This window comes from Polypterus senegalus, chromosome 15 (genome assembly GCF_016835505.1).
Source record: "Polypterus senegalus isolate Bchr_013 chromosome 15, ASM1683550v1, whole genome shotgun sequence".
In the NCBI taxonomy this organism is placed as follows: domain Eukaryota; kingdom Metazoa; phylum Chordata; class Cladistia; order Polypteriformes; family Polypteridae; genus Polypterus; species Polypterus senegalus.
The window spans coordinates 2,698,500-2,726,058 of record NC_053168.1 but is presented as its reverse complement, the minus strand read 5'-3'; the positions used below and the strand labels follow the sequence as shown (position 1 = coordinate 2,726,058).

The following is a 27,559-nucleotide window of genomic DNA, read 5'->3' as shown; positions in this document are numbered from 1 at the left end:
ATTAAAAAAAAAACTAAAAAAGACCCAAAGCCCCCCTCTAAAATGTGTGATTACTTCAGCTGTGCAAGCAGCGGCCACCGTGCAGAAGCTCCAAGTTCTCCCTGTTTTTCTTTTTGTTTCTAAACCTGCTCTACTTGCATTAGAACTAGAAACGCAGATCAACTTCTTTTCATTCATTCCAAATATTATTTTACTAGGCTCCAATTGCAGCACATTTGCTGAAGAAGAATATCACATTTTTCTGCAAAATCGTCCCCCTTCATTCCACATAAAATATCGATCTTCATGATTTTTGGCCAAAATCACACACAGCCTTGCTGAGGGAGAGTCATATGGAGAATGCAGTGATGATTGACCTCCAAGGTTATTCCTCTTTTTATTTTATTTTATTGTAGGATCAACTCTTGGCAGCGGCCAGCAGGGAGGCCGTGTGGCGCATGCATACGGGCGCCGTTCTCATCCCTACCACCTTCGCCATCACTTCTCCTACCTCTTCATATCTTAAATCATTCTTGAGGCAGATTGAAGATTTAAGTGCCAGCTTAACTCTTTCAGGGCTGATGTTGACTTTTGTCAAAAAATAGGGGGTAGAGGACGGTAATGGGCTGTAAACTGTGACAAAACTTGCCCTTATGTTTTAGTTCGACTCTCTTTGGTTGAAGGAAAGTTATGTAGCTTTGCTAATTTGAGCTCAGTTCCCTGTGTGTGAATGAACAGTGAAGATCAAACAGCCTCTAAAATGGCATCAACATCTGGCGTGACTAAAACAAATGTGCAAAGCGAAATACTCCATGGACATTTTACATATTATCGCTGAATCGAACTCTGACTTTTCGGACTCTGAGTTTGATGCAAGTGTTCTGGAGATGTATAACGAAAACAAAAGTGAGGTACCGGCATCAGCCTATCGGTCCCCAGCAGATCGTGGCACTGAACACCTTCGAGTAGCTGCAGCAGTGTTCGCCTAGGAGGACCACCACTTATGATGACAATGGGTACAAACCATATTAGTTCACATTGCCATGAAGACGAAGAAGTAGCCGGCCCGCCGTGCATTTCTGCTGGCCATCGAGCCTTCCCTGCACAGCCACTGCTGCCAGAGATGCCAAACAGCTGCCAACAGACGTTATATGTCGATTTATGTGTGAAACCAGTGCACTGGGTGCCTTTCAGAAAACAGAGTTTTCAGAAAAAATATTCAGCCCTCAAAGAGTTCAGTGAAAAATGAAAGAAAACGTATTAAATAATCGTAACACAAACACAAACACTTTTTCTTTTTAAATTTTATTGATTTTATTGAAATCACACATACAGACAGATCAATTCGTACAAAAATAGGGTTGAAAACAAATCAACCCGCACCCCTGAGAAGGAGAGCATGGCCAGCAGAGTAAAACTTAAAGCTAGTAAAACTAAGTAAATAAAGATAAATGGAGAAGAAAAAGAAAAGGGGAGAGAATCTGCTTCCTCGGTGATTTAAGAGCTTAATGTTATTAATCAGATCCTGCCAGGTTTTGAAAAATTTCTGCACAGATCTTCTAAGGTACGAATTTGATTTTATTCCACTTTTAAACAGTATAAAACCTCAGTTGCCCAGTGACTTAGAATAGGAGAGCTGGGATTCTTCCAGTTGAGCAGACAAGTCTACTTGCCAATAGTGAAGTAAAGGCCATTACATTTTGTTTGTCCTTCTCTGCTTTAAGCCCCTCTGCGAGCCCACCAGACACAGCGGTTAGTGGGTTAGGAGGGATTGGGACACCAAGGCTGTCTGAAAGGCATTTCAAGATTTTAGTCCAGTGGTACACCCCACCCAGAACATGTGGCCCAGTGAGGCTGGAGCTCGATTGCAGCGTTCGCAGGTTGGATCTCGCCCTTGAAAACATTTTGAACAATTTTAAACGAGACAGATGTGCTCGATGTATAATTTTGAGTTGGATAATTGTATGCTTTACACATTTGGAGCTCGAGTGGATTCTCTGCATTGCTACTTTCCGCTCCTTTTCTGAGTTATTGATTAAGAGATCCTTTCCCATTGTCCTCTGGGATCTTCAAAAGGGAGGGACTATAAAATAGTCTTATATATTGCAGAGATGCTGTCTAAGTCCTTGAAACTGATGAATATTTTTTCCAGCATAGCGGGAGGAGGGAGGTGAGGAAAATCGGGCAGGTTCTGTTTAACAAAGTTTCTGATTTGAAAGTAATGAAAGAAATGTGTAGCTGGAAAGTTAAATTTAGAATGGAATTGTTCGTAGGATGCAAAGACGTTGTCTATGTGCAGATCTCTAAGTGATTTAATCCCAAATGTTTTCCAGATATTAAAAACTGTGTATGTTTGAGAGGGTGGAAAAAGGTGGTTCTCGTGCAGATGTGCCACAGATAAAAGCTTCTCTATCTTAAAATGCTTCCTAAATTGGTTCCATATTCTGAGTGAGTGAAGCACAATTGGGTTGTTAGTATATTGGCGATAACTTTAATGTATAGCGGCACAAAGCAGGGAATATAAAGTAATGCTGCAGGATTTTATTTCTATTGCTTACCAAGCCTGTGTATGTTCATCTATTTGTGTCCATGTCCAGGTTTTTTTTAGCTTGTGTGTTTGCTGCCCAGTAGTAAAACTGATAGGCAGTGCCATGACACCTTCTGCCTTAGGTCTTTGTAGGGTCGCCCTTTGGATATGTGGATGTGAATTCCAAATAAATGAGGTTAGGGTTGAGTCTAATTTCTTAAAAAACGATTTCTTGATGTGTATTGGAATGTTTTGAAACAGAAAAAGAAGCTTAGGAAGGATATTCATCTTAACAATGTTAGACCATCTGTAAACGTCTTGCTTCATTTTTTTCTATACAGATGGCAAAGTTTTGTTGATCAAGATCTTTATATTTACTTGTGATGTTCACCCCTTGGTATTTAAACTGATCTGCGATGGTAAAAGGCAAGGAGTCCAATCTGATATTGTGTGCTTGAGAGTTCACTGGGAAGAGAACGCTTTCAGTCAAATTATTTCTGAGACTGGAAATCTTTTGAAATTCTGTTAGTGCTGTTAGGACTGCTGGCCCAGTATTTTGTGGTCTGATGTATATAGTACCATGTCATCTGCGTAGAGAGAGAGATTTCCTGTTCAAGTCCTTCTCTGATAATTAGAATTAGAATTAGAATTAGAACAATCTAGACGAGAACAGGCCATTCAGCCCAACAAAGCTCGCCAGTCCTATCCACTTGCTTCCTCCAAGAAAACATCAAGTCGAGTTTTGAAATCAAGTCGAGTTTTGATAATCCTTTTTATCTCATAAGCATTTCGACAGTGAACTGCCAGTGGCTCAATGGTGATTGCAAAAAGCAGTGGAGACAAGGGGGCATCCTTGTCTGGTACCACACTGTAGTTTGAAGTAGTCGGAATTAATGTTGTAAATACAAACTGAAGCTTCTGGATTGGTATACAGTAGATTGATCCATGCACAAATGTTCGGGTCAAACTCAAATTTCTCCAATGTAGTGAACAGGTATTTCCATTCAATCATATCAAGTGCTTTTTCTGTACCCAACGATAATAATATCTCTGGGGTGACTTTCTGGGTGAATATATTATATTAAACAGGCGTCAAAGATTGGAAGCTAAGTGTCGGCCTTTAATGATCTTGTGATATTACCAAAGGCAGCACTTTCTCCATCCTTCTAGCTAGGACTTTGGAGAGTATCTTAACATCATTATTCAGAAGTAAAATTGGCCTGTATGATGCTCATTGTAATAAGTCCTTATTTTTTTTTTAGGAAAGACGGTGATTAATGCTTGGCGAAAAGTTCGAGGTAGAATTTTATTGTCTCTAGCTTCTGTAAATGTTGCTAATAAAAGGGGAGCTAGCTGAGTGGAGAATTTCTTGTAAAATTCAACAGGGTAGCCGTTGAGGCCTGCTGCTTTCCCACTCTGAAGTGAATTTATAGCATCTTACTTAATCAGTTTTAATGCAAAAAAATGCAGACGACAGAAGAGAAGCAGCAGGCCGCTAGGGTGGAAAAAACGAAGAGCTGCTTAGGAAGCAGCAAGCACATCAACTTCTGAGCAAATGAATGCTAAATGTACAGAGAAAGAGGATGAAAACTAGGAATGCTCAAGTTAAGTGTATTCACTGCACGTTATTGTGATGTGCGCCGTTACTGATATACATATAGTCTATATATATATATATGAGTCTAAAACAGAACTAACTGGTGAGATTGAGATGGTGGATTTTTAAAATATAACAGAGAAAGTTAGGTGATTATGACCGGAACCGGAAGTGACATCATCAGGGCTTGTGACTGGAAGTGATGTCATTGAAGCCAGGCAGAATTTCCCATAATGGATCTGCAGTGGAAAAAGAGAAAGGACATCGCCACCCCCTGGTCTGGTGTGGAATTACTTTCCTTCAAGCCTTTTAACTGCATCCCATGTGCATGTGTGTGACAGTTTATTTGTTTGTTTGTTTTTTTTTGTTTCTATCTATTAATTATATTGAGCTTCTCTAAAAAGCCAAATGTCCCCATGTAGGCAAAAAAGTTCAATCTAATCTGTTTGTCTATTATATAGCACCATTCACATCTATCTATCTATCTATCTATCTATCTATCTATCTATCTATCTATCTATCTATCTATTATATAGTGCTTATCTATCTATCTATCTATCTATCCTGATGATTGCCAGTTCGAATCCCCGCCACTGCCAAAAGAGATGCTACTCTGCTGAGCCCTTGCTAACCCTTAACCTTCAATTGCTCCAGCGGCGCTGTACAATGGCTGACCCTTTCACTATGTCTTGCCCTGTGTAATTATGTATGTGACAAATAAATAAAGAATATAATTATTATTAGAATTAACTATCTATCTATCTATCTATCTATCTATCTATCTATCTATCTATCTATCTATCTATCTATCTATCTAATCCTGCCAACTACGCTATCTATCTATCTATCTATCTATCTATCTATCTATCTATCTATCTATCTATCTATCTATCTATCTAATCCTGCCAACTACACTATCTATCTATCTATCTATCTATCTATCTATCTATCTATCTATCTACTGTATATTTTATAGTAACATTCATTCCTAGCCTTTCCCATCTGTCTATTTATTTTATAGAGTGTATAGCGTCTTTTTGTCTGTTTGGAGTTGCACAGTACCTGTTCATATCCGTTTGTATTTTATTTTATTTTTTACACTATTTATGTGTTTCTTTCCTGGTGCAGTTTGTATTAATGATTATTTTTCTTTACTACCTTATTCATTTGACAGGTTGTTTATTTTGTCATAGCTCCTTTTGGTACTCATTATATAGTGCCTTTCACTGCTGTCCCTCTTCTCTGAACTCTACAGTATTTCTGTGTGTATTTTGTATTTTATTTCTTGGTTTTCTTTTTTTCTATTTGCTGGTTCATTTCTTTTGATGCTGACTCGTATGATTTATTTCTACTGAATCGTTTCATTATTTCTCTGTGTGTGTGTGTGCGTGTGTACCTGCACATTGTCACATATGCCCATCTGAGGATCACCTTCTTCCTGGCTTATTACTTGGTAAGCCAAACCATCGCGGGACGAGAGGGGGCGCTGCCACTAAGGGCATCGTCTCTTTCTGTTCCTACAACACAGAGAAGACACCCAATGAGGGCATATCCAACTCTGCCCCGTCCGGTCAGGGGACTTTATACTTGAGGTGCTCCCAGAAGATGACGTCTCATTGTGGGCCAACACTTGGCAGAGACGGAGCTCTGGTCCCAAACTGAGGACTCCAAGAAGCGAATACCTTGCTGTATTTTTCTGTATATGCACCATCACGTGCCATTTTTGTAAAAAGTCTATTCAGTTAATTAAATGTGGCGACCCGTCTGGTACTCCAACATTTAATTTGGATCCCATGTCATACCCTGCATGAACACAACATATTTATTCAGTGTTTATTATGGTCTGTAAGTACTCATGCATTTATTTATTCTGTTCTGTAGCTAGCTGCTCATTTATTTCTCTACTTATCTCTCTGCTGTTTATTTGTGTTTTAATGCAGTGATTCATTTTTGATTTTCTTTAACCCTAATTTAATCCCTTTAACTTTTTCTTTCTTTTTTTCTGACAGGGAGATCCTGGGCTGAGAGGCGTCAAAGGAGCCCCCGGTGATCGCGGAGATGATGTAAGCCCGGTGGGCCGACATTTGAAGGGGGTGGTTTGACTGAAGCCGTCATGTTGTGTGTTTGTGTTGAGCAGCAGGTCCTCGCCTGGACTGTCAGGTTGTCCTCACTTGTCACTTTGGGGCTCACGCTATGCGGGTGCCCAGTGGGTTCCTTTTATTAATGAGACGCTCATCAAAATAACAGAAACTGGAGTAAACTGGAGCATCTCCTGTATGTGGCGCCTGTGGTTTGGCCTTCCTGAAACCAAAGCAGCCATCTGTGAAGGAGCAGATCTGGGATGTGAAGGTGGGAGTGGAGGATCACACAATGGACTGCAGGAAGACGATCAGATTAGAGAACAGAATGGCCTTTGTGCTTCACTCCTACAACAGCAGGAAGCTTGGACGAGCTTATGGCCGCTTCATCCTCTGCCAAGTAAAGCACCAGTTTGTGTCAGTTTGAGAAGTTCCCTCTGCCAAATTCACGTTACTTTAATGAGCTGAGGCTTCTGTCCAGAGTGACACACAAAGCTGCTCTGCGGTTTCCGACAACGTGGAGGCCGACTGGCGAGGTCACTTGGTCAGGGGCTGCTAGAAAGGACGTGCAGTCTGATCCTTCACCACTAGGGGGCCACAGGGGACGATGTGTTGCATTCAGCAAGCTGCCTGGGACACGAGAGAAATCGGCGAGTTCATCAAAAATGAACGTCAAAATGATACAAAGTTAGCAGAGTTCAGTTACAAAACGCTAATTAAGAAAACGGCATCAACATGGCGAGGGGCTTTGAGCCTCCACTGAGTTGTTAAGGGAGTCCCACAGAAACGGGAGGGAAGTGAGAAGAAAATTGACATGAGGCACAGAGCAGGGGACAGGGTGACAGGACGGGATGGGGACAAGACAGCAAGAGGGGGACACAGGAAACACAGGGGGGCAAAGGGGGATCTGATCAGATAAAAATAAAAAGGAGCAAAGGAAGGACACCAGCCTGGCAGCGAGCATGAAAAGGGGGCAAAAAGTGAAAAAGAATCCGTGGTGACCTGCCTGTACCTCTGTCACTTCACAGGGCGACTTGGGACCTGCGGGACCTGCTGGGGCAAAGGTCAGTTGGTGAAAAAACACTTCCTTTTACTAAAACAAGACCTATCTGTTATATAGTGCCTCTCACATTTATCTAAATCTTTGTTTTATAGTACCTTTCTATTTATATCTTTCTATTTTATTGTGTCTTTCACCTCTATATCTATCTATTATATTTTGTCTTTCCCATCTTTCTATCTTAATAATTTTCGCCCACTTATCTCTCACTTACCTTTTCTGTCAAGCGTTCTTGAGCGTTCTTGGCCGTATTATTCGTAGCTATGGACTGGCTTTTTTATGCAGATAATACTCAACTTTATTTCAGTGTTAAAAGTGAAACTTCATCAGAGTTTTCTCAGCTCACAACACTTGCCTCAGTGAAATTGAAACCTGGATGGAGCAGAATTCTTTAAAATTAAACTGCAACCAAACCGAACTCCTGCAAATCGGCACTAAAGGTCAACTTAAGAATATGAGCTCCTGCTCAGTCACTCTTGACGGTGATCTCGTCAGACCTCCTGATGCAAGGAATCCTGGTGTCATCTTTGATTCCTCCCTTTCTTATTCTGCCCACATAAACCACATTAAGAAACTTTCTTACTTCCCCCCCTTCGCCACATATCCCCGTGTTTGCTCATTGCTCTCCATTTCTAATGCAGAGAAGCTTATTTCTGCTTTTATCACATCCTGCATTGATTACTGTAACTCCCTACTGGCAGGTGTCCCTTCTAATCTTATTTCAGAGCTCCAGTTAATTCAAAACTCTGCTGCAAGAGTCCTGACACGGACCACCAGCAACGAGCACATCACAGCCATCCTGCTTGGCATCCACTGGCTCCCTGTGTCTGACAGGATTAGGGTATAAAATTCTATTAATGACCTACAAAGCTTTAAATGGCCTCACAGCAGACTATGCCAGTGAGCTTCTCCATTGCTCTGCTCCTGTTTGCCCACTAAGGTCCTCTGATTCTGTGGCTCACTCTATGGGTGACAGCAGGGCCTTCAGCTGTATTAGCGCCCAGAGTTTGGAACAACCTTCCAAAATGAGAGATCAGCCGACTCCATTCATTCTGTTAAAAAACAACGGAAAACTCGTCTGTTCAGGGAGGCGTCGAACTCACCCTGACATTCTGCCTCCCCTTTCAGTCTTCTCCTCAGGTGAATTTCTGTGTGTGTGTTTATCACAAATGATGAGATTTGTTTCAGGCTTTCTTTTAGTATTAAATTTAGTATTTTACTCTGCTTTATTAATGTTTTCCTTTTATTCCATTTAATGCATTGTATATCCTGTGTTTATGTGTTCAACTGTTCTATGCAGAAAGTATTTGTATCCAACGTGGCATATACCCTGCTGCTCTTTCTGTCACTCTGTGAAGCACCTTGAGCATTTGAAAGGCGCTATATAAATAAAATATCAATACAGGGCTTCTCAAAGTCAGTCCTGTGGGACCCCCTGTGGCTGCAGGTCTTTGTTTCAATCAGCTTCTGTTTTTAATTGGACTCCTGGGCTGATTAAGTGAACTGTTGTTGTTCACATTCTGTGTTTTGAGAATAATATAGAAATTTTCAAGTTTCATAAAAAAATATATATATTTAAATGTTCCAAGAAGTTATATGGGAATAATGCATTTTTTCTCTTTTTAACAACATTTTCATCTTGATTTTCATTCTACTTTTCCAAGTGTTCTAATTGTTTAATTAATCCATTATTTATTAATTTGTGGGTCTGACGCTAAAGGATATGCAGCCTTTCATGATGCAGTGTTGTTTGCCCAGGTGTCTTGCTCTGCTCATTTTTTAAATGTCATTATTAAGATACAATGAAGGGAGCAAACTGGAGAGGGAAAAGAGCAAAATAATAGAAAAAAAACTTAAAAAATAGAGTTAGGCATTTAAATCTATAGCAAAAATGAAAATATTTGTAAATGTCATATAAATGTAAAAATCATGCTGCTGTGCTTTTCTAAATGTAGAATAAGAGAAGAGAAAGAAAAAACAAAGATAATTAAATGAGGTCAGCGCCATCAGTTGTTAGCACTGATTAGGAATTTGGTTGGAACAAAAACCGGAAGCCACAGTGGAACCCAAGGAGCAGCTTTGAGAAGCCTTGTATTAATATCTATCTATCTATCTATCTTTTATACAGTATATTTTGTCTTTATATATATCTATCTATCTACATTTACATAAGACCTTGCAATGACCCCCTCAGGCCAGAGCTCATCCTACAGTCAGACGCCACTAAACATACCATCCTATTACACTTACAGTCATTTGCTTAGCAGACGCTTTTGACCAAAGTGACTTCTAAAAGAGTAAAAATCCATCTGGGTGACAGTTTGGGAACAAGTGTAATAAGACAATGTGACAACATTGTCACAAGTGAAGAGCTCAGAACAAAACACAAACGAGTTACAATCCATTGGTTATCTATCTATCTATCTATCTATTATATAGTGCTTATCTATCTATCTATCTATCTATCTATCTATCTATCTATCTATCTATTATATAGTGCTTATCTATCTATCTATCTATCTATCTATCTATCTATCTATCTATCTATCTATCTATCTATCTATCTATCTATCTATCTATCTATCTATCTATCTATCTATCTATCTATCTTTCTACCTATTTGTCTGTAGACCCTTTCATTTCTATTGATACATCATGAAGTGCTTTCTAAGTAAATGCTAAGTTTCAGTTTCTGATTTTTAATAAATTTGTAAATATCTCTGAAAACACATTTTCACTTTGTCATTATGAATTACTGATCATAGAGAAAACTGGGCAAGAATGGCAAATTTATCCATTAAAAATTAAATGTACAACACCATAAAGTGTGCAGTAATTGAAATGATCTGAAGTCTTTCCGAATCTACCATATTTTGCTCTTAGTTGCAATGTTTACACTTTTCTCTGAAAGGCACAATACAACATAAAGGCTGATTACACATCAAATTATTAATAATAATAATAATAATAACATATTGCATTTATATGGTGCCTTTCCCGTGCCCAGTTCTCAGTACTGATTCCTTGCAGTTTTACATTATGGGTTTCCCACTTTGGTGGAGCTCACACACCATAAAGAGATGCCCTGCCAACAGCCTGGTGCCCCCCTGAATTATGGAGGGTCATGGCAGTGGTGCACATCAGCAGATGGTGACCCCATGGTCTTAGGCAGTGACATGCACAGATCCTTTGGTGGGTCATGGCTCAAGAGGGAGCAGGGTCACTGTGTGTGACGGACTTTATTACATTTTAATCCTGAACACAACTCAGTGCCCACTAGTGATGAGTGAAAGCAGCCAAGTTTCAGTTTTCATACAGTTTAGCCAAACTGCGAAAACTTGCGAAATGCAAAATTCACTAAAGACTTTTTTGTCATTGTAGGTTATTGAGTGTCACACTGATGGGCAAGAATGGCAAATTCATCCATTCCAAATTAGACAGAAGGGCTCTGAATGCCTTGCGAATCCACTGTACACACATTTACATAGATGGCCATTTCAGCCAGTTTAATCTGCGCTGCACTTCTCTCTCTACAATTTCCAAATCACTCAGTGCCTCCTTTGTAGTTTTTATAAGAATAAAGCGATTTGAAGTGACTTGTAAAATGTGTAACATGAACTGTAAATGTGTCCTCCAAGGGCGAAAAAGGAGAGCCAGGACTGCAGGGGCGACCCGGACCTCGAGGGTCACAAGGCGACAAGGTAAAGGACGACGACGACGACGACAACGCTCTCTCCTGGTTTTCATTTTACAGCTCCATCCAGGACTCAAGCTGGTTATTCAAAGATCAAATTTCATAAAAAGGTCAACTTATTCGGGGATTTCAGTCGATCTGGCAGAGTAGTAAGAGAAGTGGCTTTGGTGGTCAGGTTTGGGGTGCAGTGCAGCGTTGGCCTTTGTCACTCTTCTCAGCCAGATGTCCTTTTTGTTTGGCCTGATGACCAAGATGTTGTTAGGCAGGGTAAACATGAAGTGTGGTGCATGAGGTCAGCCGGTCAAAGTTATAAAGGTCAGCATTTCACACCTGCTGATTGTCCGAGTTTACGGATGTTCTCTGGTGTTCATTGATTTGTCTTTCCTGATATCCTGGCTACGACTTCCCCTACTGTTTTCATCTTTGATTTATTCTCTCCTTCTGACGGCGCTTACTCGTGGTCTTTACTGGCTCCTCACCTTCCTCGTTGGTTGAACATTTGAAACTAATTTGAAGGATTTATCCAACTCCCTGGTACCAACCCTGACATGTTTCTGACTTTAATTAAATAATTAAATTAAATAATTAATTAGTCATTCATTGATCAAGCAGCCAGTCAGTTAAAGTGGGGTCATTAATTCATTCCCATATTTTGTTTATTGGTCCATTGAAGTGTTCAGTCCGGGGTTTCTGCTCAGCCAGCTGCTCCTTCTGACCGCCGAGTTCTGTGTTTTCTTGAATGTGTGACAATTCATGACCGGTGTGACACCTTCTGTTTCAGGGGACTGCTGGTCCTCCAGGGGCCCAAGGACATGAAGGGCTCACTGGCGATCCGGGATCTCCGGTATTTTGATCCTTTTTTTAATTGAAGCTCTGTGTGTCTAATGGCACGCCATGCATCTGTGGCCTAACATCTCTCTCTGTCCCCTTCTCCTCTTGTCAGGGTTCGGGAGGGACCAGCGGGTTAAAAGGATATAAAGGAGAGCCTGGAGTCCCGGGGCCTCAGGTCAGTATATTTAATATTCATAATAATAATCCACCATAGTTATATAGCACCTTTTCCATGTTAATGCTTAAACCTTCAGCTATTTAGATAATACTTCATAATTCCTTAACCCCTTAACATTCGGGGTCATTTTTGCTAAATCGCTTGTAATTCGACCTCTCCAAATTAGAATCATTGCTGTTATTGAACTATCTGGAGTATAAACACATGTTTGGTCTCTTTGTAAAGGTAACATTCTCTAGTTTCACCCTTAGTAGTCAGAATCACTGTAGGTGTGACTGATCAAAAGTTATGCACATTAGAACTCACAAAAAAAACGAATTTTTTTGTTCTCGCCTAAGTTTTTTTATGAAAATAAAGGAAAATAAAGCTGCAGTAGGTAGGTGGGGACAGAAACACACTATGTACCAACAGAATAACTTGTCGACTACTCACATTTCAAATTTGAAAAGAATACCAGTCAAAATGACATTTTTGACACCAGTTTTTATGTGGGCATGTCCAGGTGCTTTTTAGAGGGACCATTATCCACATTTTGGAACGTATGGAAAAGTGTAATAACTTTTGAATGCTTCAACCCACAGATATCAATGAGGGCTCTACTGAAAGCTCACACCTAAAGGAATCTATATCTACACACAGTGTCACTCTATTAGTTATAAAAATAATAAAAACAATAAAAAATACACATTTCTATGTAAAAATAGTCAATACAAGTTATGGGCCAAAAATATATTTATATTTTTATTTTTACTTTTTTTTTATAAAATGCACACAAACTATATACATTTCTTTTACAAACTGTTACAACACAGCTCAGCGTTTTTCCATGTGCCACTTGATGGCAGCAATCACTAGCAAGCAGAAAGCACAAGGGCGTGGCACGTCGCTCTCTGCCATTACACGTCCCCTGTGCCGGTTGAATACTTTCGCAATGCGTACATGCATCTATTATTTAATCAGCGTTTATTTACGTTTAAACTTCTACTTTTATTCATATTTAAACTGCGAAAAACTTGGCGAAATCACAATAAACAACCACGCACCAACTCTGCAGACTGGCACAAATGCCACCTTCACGAAGCTGCGATTGTTTTTTACAAGTTAGTATGGCAAGTCACATATCAAAATGCTCGTCTGCTCATTGGCTGTAAGTTTTGAGTGTCAGTCACAGTGTCCAATCAAACTGGTAGATTCTACCAGGGTTTGAAGCAGACGTCATCATCTAAAGCTTTCTGTGACACTGGTTGGCTATACGAGGTGCCAGTCAACCCCAGACCCATCGTAAATGGCCAACTTAGGTGTCTTTCGAAAGCTAACACTTCCGTGTTTCATGCGGTAGCATGGTTATCGCCGACAGAAACAAATTACGTCTAATATGAGCAATATAAGTGAAAAAAAATTAGTTAGGTGGTCTCAAGTTATGAAGCATTTTCTGGAGTTTTTGTCCCTTTGAGAATATATCGTGTGTTTTGGACCTAATCGTTTTACTGGATTATATTCGCTGGAGCCTTACGGACACAATGGGATCAATACTGCTCGGAAATATTGATGTTTGACTTGCAGGGGGTCTTCAAAGGTAGGCACAGTCAACTCTTAAAAGTATGTACTTCTCTGTAAAAAAGGCTTTAGTGTCAGTGCTGTGGTTGTTGTGTGTCAAAATGGTTTATATCATCGGTAAGACGAGACTTTGAAGTTTCATTTGATGGGTGGGGTGTCGAGATGCATGGCAGATGGGCATGCACACATTACTGTAACGTTTTTGAACCGCTGTTATGTCCCGGGACCGGTACGTGTGCGCGTTATGGCTGTTTTTCTTTTGGTGGCTTTTATAGTGCAATGAGCCCATCATCTTTATTAGAAATAAAGTATTGATGTTGAATAAAGATGGTAGCAGATTTCCGCCGCCATCAGCACTTCACTCATTGGACGTTGCATCTCAGCCTTATGGTGGACCCCAAATGGCTCTTCTGTCAGAAGCCATCAATCTTCTCACAAGGCAGACAAAAACTTAGCAAATAATCAAATGTCAATGTGCAGGGGCCCACCAACCCAAGAAGAGACCACTGAGGTCAAACAAACAGACCCCAATAGTCAAAAATAACTTGAAAAGGTGGGATTAAAAAGCACTGAGGATGTGGTGTTAAATATGGCAGCATGTGCCTGAAGAAGGGGCCTGAGCTGCCCGGATAGCCTGCATATTGTGATCTGTTCAGGTAGCCAATAAAAGGGGTCATTTTGCTTGACTTCTCATTACATCTAGAATGGCTAACATTGTGTAAGACCCTAGTACTGCAGCAAATTATAAAAATGAGAGGCACTGGATTATTCGCTGATGCATCTCTTGGCAAACTGGTGAGCGTCGAGCGATCCTTGCTCTTGAAGGACTAAGCCTTTTATATACGAGAACGTGCTCGCCTCACCCAGTCCACATCGCCTTCTTATTCAATTTATCACATCCTTATTAGTCCTAAACTTTGCCTGTCCCAGGCCCTTTGGGGCACCAGTTTCAGAATAAATGTATATTTTCTAAACACGATGCAAATGATGAGGTCACACGTAAAATGCTTTGTCTTCAGACTGTTTGTGTTTGAATGCAACAGCCACACTTATTTCTAGAGCACATTTTCATGCAACTGGTGAAGGTCAAAGTGCTTTACAAGATGAAGAAAGAAATGTTTATTAAAATAAAAATAAGATTTGGCAATACTAAATATCAAAGAATAAAGTAAGGACCAATGGCTGGGAGGATAGAAAAAACAGAAATAAAGACTCCAGAGGGCTGGAGGAATAAAATAAAATCTGCAGGGGTTCCAAGGCCACGAGACCACCCAGCCCCCCCTAACTTTAATGATCTCGATCAGTCTTGGATCAGTCATGGCTTTCAGGTGTCAGGTGGAAGAATTAGATGATGCTGGTCATATGGACCTCTGATGTAGGGACATCACGGTGCTTTGATCACGTGGTGGTGGCGCAGATCACCACCACAGAGAACCAGAAAAAGAACAGCAGAGAAAAGTAGTTAGGAGTTAGTATGGATTGTGGAGCCTTGATGAAAATGACAATTCAGTGCATTAGCTTAACAGGGATACGCTAAAATGAAGCTCTGAGAAAGCCATGTTACAATAACGGGTGTTTAGTAGCTTTATAAAGTGCTCCTCCATATTAGCCTGGTGAATTTCTCTCAGTAAACTCGTATTCCTGATTTGAGGTGTATAACAGCAGAAGGCCGCCTGCCCGCCCGCCCGCCTCACCACTTCTTTTACGTTTAGCTCTTGGAATTCTAAGCAGACCCTCATTTGAAGATGTAAGGTTACGATTTGGAGTGTAAGGTGACAGACCTTCTGAGATATAAGATGGAGCAGATTATTGAAGGCTTTGTAAACCATCAGCAGGATTTTTAAAGTCAGTTCTAAATGGCACAGGTAACCAGTGTAGTGACACTAAGACTGGGGTGGTGGGCTTGGATTTTCTTTTCCTAGCTAAGATTCTGGTAATTGCATTCTGCACTCGTTGTAACTGATTGACGTCTTTTTTTGGGTGGTCCTGAGAGGAGTGTGTGTGTTACACTAATCTAGTCGACTGAAAACCAAAGCGTAAACAACATCACTTTTACAAAATTTTAAGACATCTAACTTTTGTTATATTTCTTAAGTGAAAAATTGCTTTCCTGGTAATCTGATTAATATGTGTTTTAAAACTTAGGTCAGAGTCAATTATTATCCCTGAATTCTTTACCTCCGTCCTGACTTTAAAGATCAAGTTTATTTCTGATACCCTCACTGTATCCATTTTTGCCAATCACTAAGATTTCTGTTTTCTCCTTATTTAGTTTAAGAAAATGTCGACTCATCCGCTCCGAAACACAAGTGAGACATTGGGTCAGGGTCAGTTTACAAATCACTCTATTTTATCTTTATTAGCATTTTCCGCACATTCCATACATTTTCCATGGGGTTGTTATATCAGGTGCCTCCCTGGTATTCACAAGAAAGAAAAGATTTGCTTAATGTGAATTCAGAAAGTCAGCTTACACTCCCAAAAAGAATCAGCTGAAGTCACGGAGTCCCTGGTCACTGTCTTCATGCACGTCAGTGAAGCAGGAGGCATGGCCAGCTGGGCACATCTTCTATGCCATCTATAGTATTAGGTAAGGGGAACTTGAGTAAAGAAAGGAAACCATTTTTTTAAATTGGCTTTTAGAAAATTTTACTACTAAAGTTCTCCAGCAGCTGAATTGCGCATTATGAAAAGCTAATTGCCCCTCAGCTGACTAAAGTTCATTCGTAACTGGACCACAGCCAGCCATGTTCATGTAAACCTCCCCACATGCTGACCCTCAACAGTCAAGTGGTCATCACCAGAACATCATCCTCTAGTGAGAGCCGGTATCTCCACACTGTCATAAACTAGGAGTCACAAAGCAGACAAGTCTCAATAAGTTACAAAAGTGCCCGCTGGTGGGGGAAATTCCATCAAAAACCCCGGCTCGATACAAAAACAGTTACATAGTGTGAAATAAATGACTGGACACACGATGAAGGTTTGGGACAGCCACCCTTATACTGTAGTTTCCCTGGCTGCAAATGGGTTTAAGTTTTAGTACAATGTGTATAGATTTCAGTCCAAAGTAGAACTGCTCAAGTATGGAGGATGAGGGGTTTATATAGTCGGTGTCCAGGAAGTGGGCCGGAACTGGCAGGATTTCTCGTATTTGGTCTGTGGGGAGAAAAGAGAGAGGTTTGGCGCAACCTGCCGCCCCCTGGCCTGGAGTGGAATTGGTGTTTTCTGATCTCTTTGGTCGACTCCCAAGTGCACGTGTGTGACAGTAGAATCTTTATAAAATTAAAAAGATTTATTTCTACAAACTGTACGGAGGCACAAAAGAAAGCTCTGTGGAGTACAAAAGACAAAGTGGAATTGTCTGTGACGCAAAGACAATCCAAAGGAAACAAGTCCTGTTAGAGATACTGACACGCTTGGGTTACACAATTGCACAGATCCATTCAGGGATTTCTAGAAACATTTGATTTATTCATAAACAGCATAATAAAGCATAAAGCAGAGGATGTCTGGGTCTGGGGGAGAAGTGAGACAAGGCAATAAGCAAAAAGGACAGGCTTTTAAATATACGAAGTGCTGCGCGTGAAGCAGATCACGTGACACAGCAGCAGCAGCAGCAGTCCAGCATCTAATGGAGCAAAGGGGAGGCAAACTGTATTTGTTCCTAGTGCAACAGCATTCAAGAGGGGGCCTTGGAGGAGCGACCCCCATTCTCCAGGAGTGTGCAGAGCCCCCTTCTTCACAATACTTAGAGGTGAAGTCAAGAAAAGAGGGCAAAATGGTCAAAATCCAGAACAAATGGCCCAAGAACTCAACATCTCCAGAGTGCATTCATAGTGAATCAGCAGGAACTGTGTGTGTGTGGGTGACCCTCTGGATTTACAGGGTGGAGGGCAGCTCCTCTGGTGATTGGAAGGTGACCCCACACACTAAACACATGGGCAGATGCAGAAACATACAAGTGTAAAAAGTACTGCAAAAATAAGGGAAACAAATAATAACGCCATCAAAAAATGTACAACAGCAAGCAAGAATTCGAACCCCAGCCATGGCTGAGATGTGACACACATGGACGTTATGTGTCAGTGTGACTTTATGTGTATTTTTTGTGAGCTTAGAATGATTATTTTTCATATCGTTATGATATTTCTTTTGGTTTCAGTTGTAATTCTCTAATTGCGTTGAGTCCCTTTAAATGTGCTCATGTTTAGCCCAGAAAAGGGGAACCTCAGGCAGCATCTTCATTGCCGTCTCTTTGGAGTTGTCCTGTCAATATTGTCTTTGAACGGTGGCTGTGCCAGTGTGTCTGTCTGCGGAGAGAGTGTCGACCTCGTCGAGAACTTTACTGACCTTGGCAGTGACATTCACGTGACTCTGGTGACTCTTCCTATGAAGTCAGTAGGCGGATTGTGAGAAAATGGGGGGGTCACGAGGCTGCTGGAAAGGGCTGTGTGGTGGTCCTGATATCTCCTCAAAAGGACAACAGCAACACTACTTATTTCAATCACATGTTTTCATACACATGGCATGGCTTTACAAGATGAAAAAAGAAAAACATATAAATATTAGGCAATACTAATTATTAAAAAATAAATACAGTAAGGTCCGATGGCCAGGGAGGACAGAAACAAACAACAAAAAAACTCCAGAGGGCTGGAGAAAAAGCAAAACCTGCAGGGGGTCCAAGGCCATGAGACCAACCAACCCCCCAATATTAATAACCACAATCAGTGCTTCCTAAACTCAATCCTGGGGACCCCCTGTGGCTGCAGGTTTTTGTTCCAACTAACTGGACTCGTAGCCTAATTAAGTGAGCCCTTATTTCCACGTTTCTGTGTTTTGGAGTCAACGTACAAATTACAAACTAAGTTTGGTAGATTTGTATTCAAATGTAATAAGCAGTTATATGGGGAATATATCATTTTTATTAAGTCATAAACAGTCTTTTCAACCTACCGTATATACTCACGTTTAAGTCCTCCTGCAGAAAAGTCAGGGCTTGGTTTTCCCGTATAATTTATAATGTCGGTCGTATAAGTCGAATGCGGAAAGCTCACGCTATTGGCCCAAGAGATTTCGATATGCTACCGCCCACCTGATAGAGTCACCACGGCCTTTTTCTTTCTGTGTATTGTGCCTACGTGACCACACAGTAATACCCAAACTTTTCCGAAGCGATGTTTGCACCGTTTTGTGTTTTTAGTACCCTCACACCCTCATACACCTTTATCGTAAAAGCATCCCTTATCTACAATGGAGCGTTCAAGCAAAAGAAAATGTGAAGCTGGCTTAAAATGAAAGTGGAGAAAGAAATTGGTAACTGTGCTGCTGCAACAAAATTAGATAGATAGATAGATAAATAGATAAGAAAGGCACTATGATAGATAGATAGATAGATAGATAGATAGATAGATAGATAGATAGATAGATAGATAGATAGATAGATAGATAGATAGAAAGGTACTATATAAAAGATGATAGATAGATAGATAGATAGATAGATAGATAGATAGATAGATAGATAGATAGATAGATAGATAGATAGATAGATAGATAGATAGATAGATAGATACTTTATTAATGCCAAGGGGAAATTCACAAATTCAATGTGCCTGAGAAACTGATGTGAGATTGGAGGAGGCAAGAAGATACAGAAAAAAAAATGAAGTGTTGCATTTTTGAACGAGCGTATAAGTCGGGGTCTGACTTTATGATCGATTATACACAAGTATATACGGTAATTTTCATTCTGCTTTTCCAGGTGTTCTAGTTATTTAATTGATTTTTCACTAATTAGTGAGTCGTTGCAGCTTTCATCATCCTGGGTGTCTGCTCTGCTGGTTGTTAATTGTCACTATTGGGGTTTAATGAAGGGAGCAAACTGCACAGGAAAAGGGGACAATAATAGGAAAACAGCAAAAGAGAGTTAGGCATTTATAGCTTGTGAGAGGCAGCCGGGTCCCATGTCTGGCCGGGACACCCCTTCTGTATATGTTCTGGGGTAGTAACCATGGACAGCTCAATGCCTCTCCTGGGACACTTGGTGGCAGCCTCCCTGGCCGGTGGTGATTCCACAACCTCCTGCAGGGCTCCATGGGAGATGAAGTCCTCCACAGGCCGGTTGGGAGCTGGGGTGGCCGTCAGGGGGTGCTGCTTGGATTCCACAGCCCGACTGGACAAATCTTCAGCCCCACCCGGAAGTGCAATTGGAACCAAGTGTTCAAGCACCTGGAACACTTCTGGGTGGGCTATAAAAGGGCCGGGAGATGGAGGACGAAGCTAGACGGGAGGAGTGGTGGAGCCAGAAAAGTGCTTTGGTGTTGGCTTAAGGGCTTGTGGGACTGTGTATTGCCCGTGGGGTTCATGGAGAAGACGCGGCCCACAGGTGAAGAACGATAAAAGTTCTTAGTGTTTTTACACGTGTCGAGTCAGGCGCTATACAGCGTCCCTATTACAAGTTTTTGAAAAAAATAGAAATATTTCTAAATGTCTTATAAATGTAAAAACCATCCCGTTGTGTTTTTCTGAATGCAGAATAAGAGAAGAGTAAAAAAAGACCAGCTAATTAAATGAGATCAGTTGTTATCGATTATTATCACCGATTGTGAATCTCATTGAAACAAAAACCTGCAGCCACAGGGAGTCCCTAGGATCGAGTTTGGGGACCACTGATCTCAACCAGTCCTCGTGGCTTTCAGAATTGGACGATGCTGGTCATGTGGACCTCTGGCCTTCAATCCATCAATGTGGGGACTGCATGGTGCCCTGATCAGGTGGTGGTGGTGGTACAGATCCCCACCACAGAAAACCCAAAAAAGAACAGCAGAGAAAGTAGGGGTTAGTACGAATTGTGGACATATGATAAAAAAAATGATAATTCAATGCATATATAGAATATCAGGGTTACACTAAAATGAAGCAATGAGAACGCCATGTTAAAGTAATGAATTATTAGCCATTTGTTAAAGTGCTCCACTCTATTAGGCTGGCAAATTTCTATCAGTAAACTCGTATTCCAGATTGTAGGTGCATAACAGCAGAAGGCCGCCCGCCTTACCACTTCACCCCCTCTCCATGAAGGTCCAAGTCTTTAGAGTCCTGGTGCTCCCTGTTTGTGAGACATGGACACAATCCAGTGACCAGAGATGAAGACTGCACTCCTTCATGTGTGTCTCTTCAGAGGGTCCTTGGGTTCTGCTGGTTTGACTTTGTGTTGCTCACGGAGTCCCAAATGAAGCACATGACCTGTATTGCGAGGGAGCGTCAGTCACGGCACTACGCCCATGTGGTGCCATTCTCCAAGGGTGGGCCAGCTCACAGGATTCTCATTGTTGAGGACCCAAGTGGCTGGACCAGGCCAAAGGGACGCCCACTTAACACCTGGCTGTGGCAGATAGAGGGTGGGAGTGGACCACATGTCTGCCAGGAAGGGTGGGTTGCCAACCAGGATCCTGAACTGTACCAGTGCATGCCCCCCAACCTGACCTGACCTGACCTGTCTTTGAATTCTCTTTCTAGATTTGTGTATTGAGACTGTGCTGCTCTAGGATTGCCTCCTTTCTGCTCTTTTAAGCACTTTTTGTAATTCTCTTTTTATTTGACTAAATATTTTCAATTTATAAATGGTTTGTGTTGCCTTTTGGGTCACTAGCCATAGTTTTTTTTTCTACAGTTCCCCCTTTTGTTTTGGAACATTTAAGATTACTTTTGAACTTTAAACCAGTTTTTTTCATTTTAGGGCCTATTTTTTGGCCAAAGCCTGCAACTAGCAGTTGCAATAAGCTGGACTGGGTGAGCCTCATTTGGCCGGGCTAGTAAGAGTCCTGAATGCTGTAGAAGCTTATCTTCAGTGACTGGTCACTTTAAATGTAGTTATGTTCTGTGTTCTTTGTGGGACCCCTGGGGGGGGGGTCCGCCCTTACGCCATCAATCTTAAGCCCTCCCATATGGCTGTTTTTGGCATACGTATGTGAAACTCCATTTCATGACAATGAAGACATCTGGAACAATGGGTAATCTTCCCAGAAAGACCTGCCTACCAAAATGGCATTAAGGGCGCACAGCAGAAACTCATTCAGGAAGTCACAGAGGATCCCAGAAGAACATCCAAAATAGCACAGTGCTGGCCTCAGATAAGGCCAGTGTTCAGGGCTCCGTGATAAAAGAGAAACTGAGAAGAAATAGGATTCGTGAGGAGAGCAGCAAGAAGGAAACATCTGCTCTACAACAGGAACATCAATGGAAAGAAACCCCAAATCTTTTGGAGTGATGGCAAATGTTGAACTCTTTCAATGACCTAGGGGCCTACTGTGTCTGCCGTTGGACCAGAAGAACGTTGGGCCTGCAATTAAATGTGAAGGTGTTGGTGTGATGAAGGGGAGATGCTTTGGAAGCAGACATCACTAGGGCACTTACCAGAGTCTTCTAAAGGAGGATGTCTGCTCATCTGTCTGTGACCTGAAGCTGAAGTTTCACTTGGTTACACAGCGAGTCATTGAGCCAAAACTCAAAAGCCAGAAGACTGGAAGTCAAAGTGCCAACTTAAACCCAGCAGAGATGCTCTGGTAGGACCTGAGATGAGTAGTTGACAGCCTACTGGTGTGTCTGATGTGTCGAATGATTGAAAGTGTTTAGTTATGATTATTGCTGCTAAAGGTGCTGCAACCAGCTATTGAAACTGGGGGGCAATTACTTTTACACATGGCTGATGGGGTGTTATCTAAGTTGACTTACAAACCATCCAGTGTGTCTCCTCAGGCTCCGTTCTCTAATGTTGCATTTAAGCTAAAGGCCTCATGCTGTTTATTGTGTAAAATGTGGATAAACAGAGGAGATCAGCGAGGGGGCAGTGGGGCAACAGGGCAGAATCATAAACTTCTGTGCCTTTGTCCTCCTCCGTATTGCTTCTTCAGTATAGCATCTTTCACAGCGTGCGCCACTCTCCCTCTTTACACACCAACACAGGTTTGTTCAGCGCCTCGTGTGGAGCGAGGCGTGACATGTTGATTTATGAACTTCATTAGGTCCTCACATATCACACATAGCTGGCATTCCACAAGGCAGGCATGCCACGACTGGCACACATCATCCAATTTGTTTTAGATGCCACAAAGAGCCCAGCTGCCTAATTGAAAATGAAGTACGAAATTCAAATCGGCCTGTTTCTTCATTTTTTTTTTCTTCATCAAAACAGGGAGTTAAAGGCTTAAACGGAGCCCTCGGACCACCAGGAGAGGTGGGGCCAACTGGAGAAAGGGTAAGTGGAGAGCATCTCAAGAAGTCCTTTATATAGTGCCTTTCACAGCAAACACCCCAAAGCATACATCCATTATTACACCTGCTGAATCCAAATCTATAGTCAGTCATGAGCGTCAGAGCCAATCTCAGCAGCATTGGGCACAAGGCTGCAACCAACATTGGACGGGACACAGAAAGAGAGGCACTGTGCAAATGTGCCTAGCAAGTGAGCTGTTACATGTTTCTGTGAGAGGCGCCATATAAAGTCTGAGAGTACTGAGAGAACTGCTGACATACGTCCATTACTGGGGAGCTGCGGTCGAGAGCGGTCAACCTCAACGTGACACCCAATGGGCAAAGGCACTCAGGTGCTGTAGACAGATAGAGATGGAAAGGCACTATATAATAAAATGATAGAGAGAAAAAGAGCTATGTTATAGAAAGGGAGACATATAGGGGAGGTGCCATATAACAGACATATTTGATAGAGAGATAATGAAAGGCATTAGTAATAGTAAGTGGACAGATGGATAATGAAGGACATAAGATGGATACTGTGGATAAATAGATCATTAAAGGCACTATATGATAGAGAGATAGGAAAGGTGCAATATAACAGATAGAGAGCAATAGATAATGAAAGGGACTATAATAATAGTTAGGGAGGACACTGTACAAGAGGTAGATTTTAGATTATAAAAGTCCCTTTACTGTATAGATAGATGGAAAAAATAGACAAATAACGAAAGGCACCATATGATAGCTAGAAAGGAAAACTATTATATAAAAGATGGAGAGATAAGTAATGAAAGGCACTATATAAGAGATAGATTATGAAAGGCCTGATATAGTATAGATAGGTAAATAGACAGACAGAAAAATAGCTGGATAATAAAAGGCACAATACAATAGACAGACAAATAATTAAAAGCACCGTATAACAGATAGATAAGGAAGGTGCTATATAAAGGATGGGGAGAGAGAGATAAGGAAAGGCACTATATAAGAGATCGAATATGAAAGGCTTGATACAAGAAAGAAAGAAGGAAAGAAAGAAAGAAAGAAAACTAGCTAGATAAGGAAAGGCACCATGAGAGAGGCAGATGATGACAGGTCCTGTACAGAATGGATAAGCAGACAGAGATGTGAAAGGCACTATATGATACCGAGATGTGAAAGGCAGTACATAACAGATGGATCTTCTTTTAAAATGTATTCTTTTTTTCTGACCCATGCCCCGTATTTCTGAGGCTAAAACACATAAAATCCCTTCAGACTGAGCTCACCCCCTCCACAGCTGGGTGGGCGCCTGTTCAATTCTTAAGTTGAGTATTTTTTGGTGTCAGACTCCTCCTTCCGTCCTGTCTCTATTTCACATTTCTTTCATTTCTAAACCCATGCCGTATCTACCAGCTGAAAGACCCTCTTTTAGTCCTCCTCTTTATAATCGCCATGGTGGTACCCCATTGCTGGCCTGCCAGCGCTAGTTTGCTCACAGTACTAATGGCCGCTGACCTTATGGACTTCTTCATGAGCCAAACGTCCTGTTGCTAGTGCCATTTGGGAAATTCTGAAGGTTCAGATTTTCTGATCTTTCAATTTGTTTTCACCTCACTGCATGCTTTTTATGGTGGACCCCCAAATCCTCCTCCTCCTCATTGAATTCCCAGACCCGGCCAGGCTAGCAGAGATGACAATTCATCCGGCATGTCCATCCAAATAAACAGTGGTGTCCAATGGGAGTGTCGTATTTGAGACTCCTCATATGGGGACGTCCCAGGCAGTCCAGATCCAGTGTATCCTGATTGCACGAGACTCCACCCCCTTTGCTCTGGGCCAATAGCATCCTGATGACAAGGCAGGGTGATGAGAATTGCAAATGAAACCACGAGGTGGGCATATTGGTCAAACTACAGCACTGGTCACTGCTCTGTTTTGTGTCTTTTTCCTCTTCAGGGGGATGAGGGGTCACTTGGCCAAGGAGTAACCGGCTATCCTGGATTTCAGGTAAGAAGCCCCCTGCTTTTTGTTTGAATTTTTGTTGCTCCGTGAGGGGGTGGCGATATAATTTTCAGCCTACAGTTTGTTGATAAGTCTCTTTATATACTCGTACGTTCACTGTGTGTCTTTTTCAAATAATAAAGAACCAGGGCCTTGGCTCCTTGAAGTGGTCACCCACCCATGCTGCTTTTAACCACAATCAGATCCGCTGGCAGATGCATCGGGCATTAGGGGAACCAGGTGTGGACAGGGCCCACCAGTTACCTAAATGGGATGAAAGCTGGTCAACTGAGTGAAAACCAAGGTAGCTTAAAAGGGAAAAAACCAAGCTCCTGCCCACAGCAAGAAGTGCCAACCACTGCGCCAGGATACTAAATAAAAAATGTCAATATATATACAAACATAACAGATAGTGGGCAAGGCTATCAGAGTGTAGGCAGTGGAATACTGTAATGGACAACAGGTGGATATCTGGTGGTGAGGAGACATTTGGCACATCAGAACGCTGGCTTGTGGGAACATGAACATGGCAGCTCAGGATCAGGTCATTCTGGGTAATGGAGGGTGGAGGTTTACAAAGAGGGCACCCCTGGTGCTGCTAAAGACCTGCATGTGGCACCAAATGACTTTGTAGCTTCTCACCCGGTAACCCCATGATGTGCAGTGGTTCAATGGTTCTGCCTGGCAGCCCTTATGTTCTGATGAGGGGTCTCTGCTAAGGAATTTGCTCCCGTTATTGCCATCTTCCAGGCTGCATTTCTGACCTCGGGGACTTTAGGATTACAGAAGACCCTTTCAGCCATCAGGACCTCCTGTGAAGGACCCTCTGTCAGAGCAGCAGACTCTCTCAGAATCACCACACTCAGCCCACTTGTTACACTCGTCCCAGCGAATCCACCAAACACACGAGGCATCCCCAACTCTGGACCCCGACGTGGCCCCCAAAGGCAGGCCAGAGAGGCCTTCTAAAGGGACTTATCTGTTGGGTCAGGAGTCAGGAGGTGACATGGGGCAAAGAAAAGGAGAATGGGAGGGGGCAGGAGAAGATGGGGGTCTGGAAATGAGTAGAGTGGATACAGAGAGCCAATTAGAAAATAAGCGAACCATTTAAACGAGTAAAGACTCCAAAAAGTGTCTGTAATTAATGCTTACTTCCATTAGACACTTGTATGATTTTCTATTTGTTTTTATTGCTTTATAAGTGTTACTCTTTCTTCTGCTTCACGTTGTTGCTGTTGTCACATTGCTCAGCAGTGCAGACAGATCCACTGCCTGACTGCCATTTTATTGTCTTTTCTGCTGTTTGTCCTGCTGCAGGGATTCCCCGGACCCCGAGGCCAAGTTGGACTAAAGGTAAGGCGCTTTAGTATCTCTGAGCTTGTGGGTTCAAATCCCACTACTTACACCAGTGTGTGTGACCCTGAGCAAGTCACTTCACCTGCTGGTGTTCCAATTGGAAAAAGCGACGAAATGGAACCAGTCAGTCATTTTCTAACCCTTTTAATCCTAAACAGGGGGTCTGCTGGAGTCTATCCCAGCTAGCAAAGGGTGCAAGGAAGGGACAAACCCCGGACAGGGCGCCAGTCCATCGCAGTACTAACACACACACACCAGTCATACAACATCGCTGGTTCACCTAACCTGTCTTTGGACTGTGGGAGGAAACCCACTCAGATATGGGGTGGGGGGATTTGGATGGGGTGCTTTCCTCTCTCATGTCCAAAGACAAGCAGGTTAGGTGAATTGGTGATTCTGTTGTATCTCAAATGCCACCTTGGTTAAAGAAGCCAGACAAAAAAATGTTAGGGACTTGGAGTCCCAAAGCACGGAATTCCTGCCAGTTCCAAAAATTCCCAGTAGTGAGGGGCTTTGGCAAAAACCCTGGCCAGACACAAAAACGGCTTTGCAATCTGATGAGGGCCACTTTTTGGTGTTACTCTCATCTCCCGTACCCATGAGTGCATCCCAGTATTCAACAGGAGACGCAGTGCTAATGACATCTGATTGGCGATGGGTTTAAAGGTCATCCAAAACTATGCCAGGTTATCTAACTTTCCAATCTCCCAGATGTCATGATCAGGTTTTACGTATGCTATTGTTTAGTGTACTGTAATTTTGTACTTGTATTGGGCATCTGTTGGTGAAGAGAGACTCACTGACGTTGACTTTGCTGACGATGCTGTGATCTTCACAGAGTCAATGGAGGCTCTGATCGGGGCGCTTGAGAGACTGAGTGAGGAGTCTGAGTGTCTGGGCTTGCGAGGGTCCTGATAAAAACCAACATCCAGGCCTTTAATGACCTCTTGGGCACGGCCATCAGCAGTGTGTCTGTCTGTGGAGAGAGTGGCGACCTCATCGAGGGGTTTACTGACCTTGGCAGTGACATTCATGACTCTGGTGACTCTTCCTATGAAGTCAGTAGATGGACTGGGAGAGCACTGGGGGTCATGAGGTCATAAAGGGGTGTGTGGTGCTCCTGATATCATCAAAAGGATGAAAGTCCAAGTCTTTAGAGTCCTGGTGCTTCCTGTTTGTGAGACATGGATGCTATCCAATGACCTGAGATGAAGACTGGACTCCTTCATGTGTGTCACTTTAGGGAATCATTGGGTACTGCTGGTTTGACTTTGTGTTGCTCACGGAGTCCTGAATGAGACCTGCATTGTGAGGAAGCGTCAGTTACGGCACTACGGCCATGTGGCGTGATTACCCAAGGGTGATCCGGTTCGCAGGATCTGCAGTGTTGAGGACCCGAGTGGCTGGACCAGGCCAAAGGGACACCCACATAACACATGGCTGCAGCAGATAGATGGTCAT

The 27,559-nt window shown here is 42.2% G+C and overlaps 1 protein-coding gene across 1 annotated transcript in view; it reads left to right on the top strand.

Annotated features, from left to right (window-relative positions):
- The window catches only part of LOC120516045 (collagen alpha-1(VI) chain-like), a 137,317-nt gene that overhangs the window by 81,074 nt on the left and 28,684 nt on the right, over positions 1-27,559 (top strand). The window contains exons 18-25 of the mRNA XM_039737480.1: positions 6,113-6,166; positions 7,210-7,245; positions 10,880-10,942; positions 11,717-11,779; positions 11,879-11,941; positions 22,698-22,760; positions 24,698-24,748; positions 26,060-26,095. Coding sequence (XP_039593414.1) covers positions 6,113-6,166; positions 7,210-7,245; positions 10,880-10,942; positions 11,717-11,779; positions 11,879-11,941; positions 22,698-22,760; positions 24,698-24,748; positions 26,060-26,095 — 429 coding nt within the window. The remainder of the gene's footprint in view (positions 1-6,112; positions 6,167-7,209; positions 7,246-10,879; positions 10,943-11,716; positions 11,780-11,878; positions 11,942-22,697; positions 22,761-24,697; positions 24,749-26,059; positions 26,096-27,559) is intronic.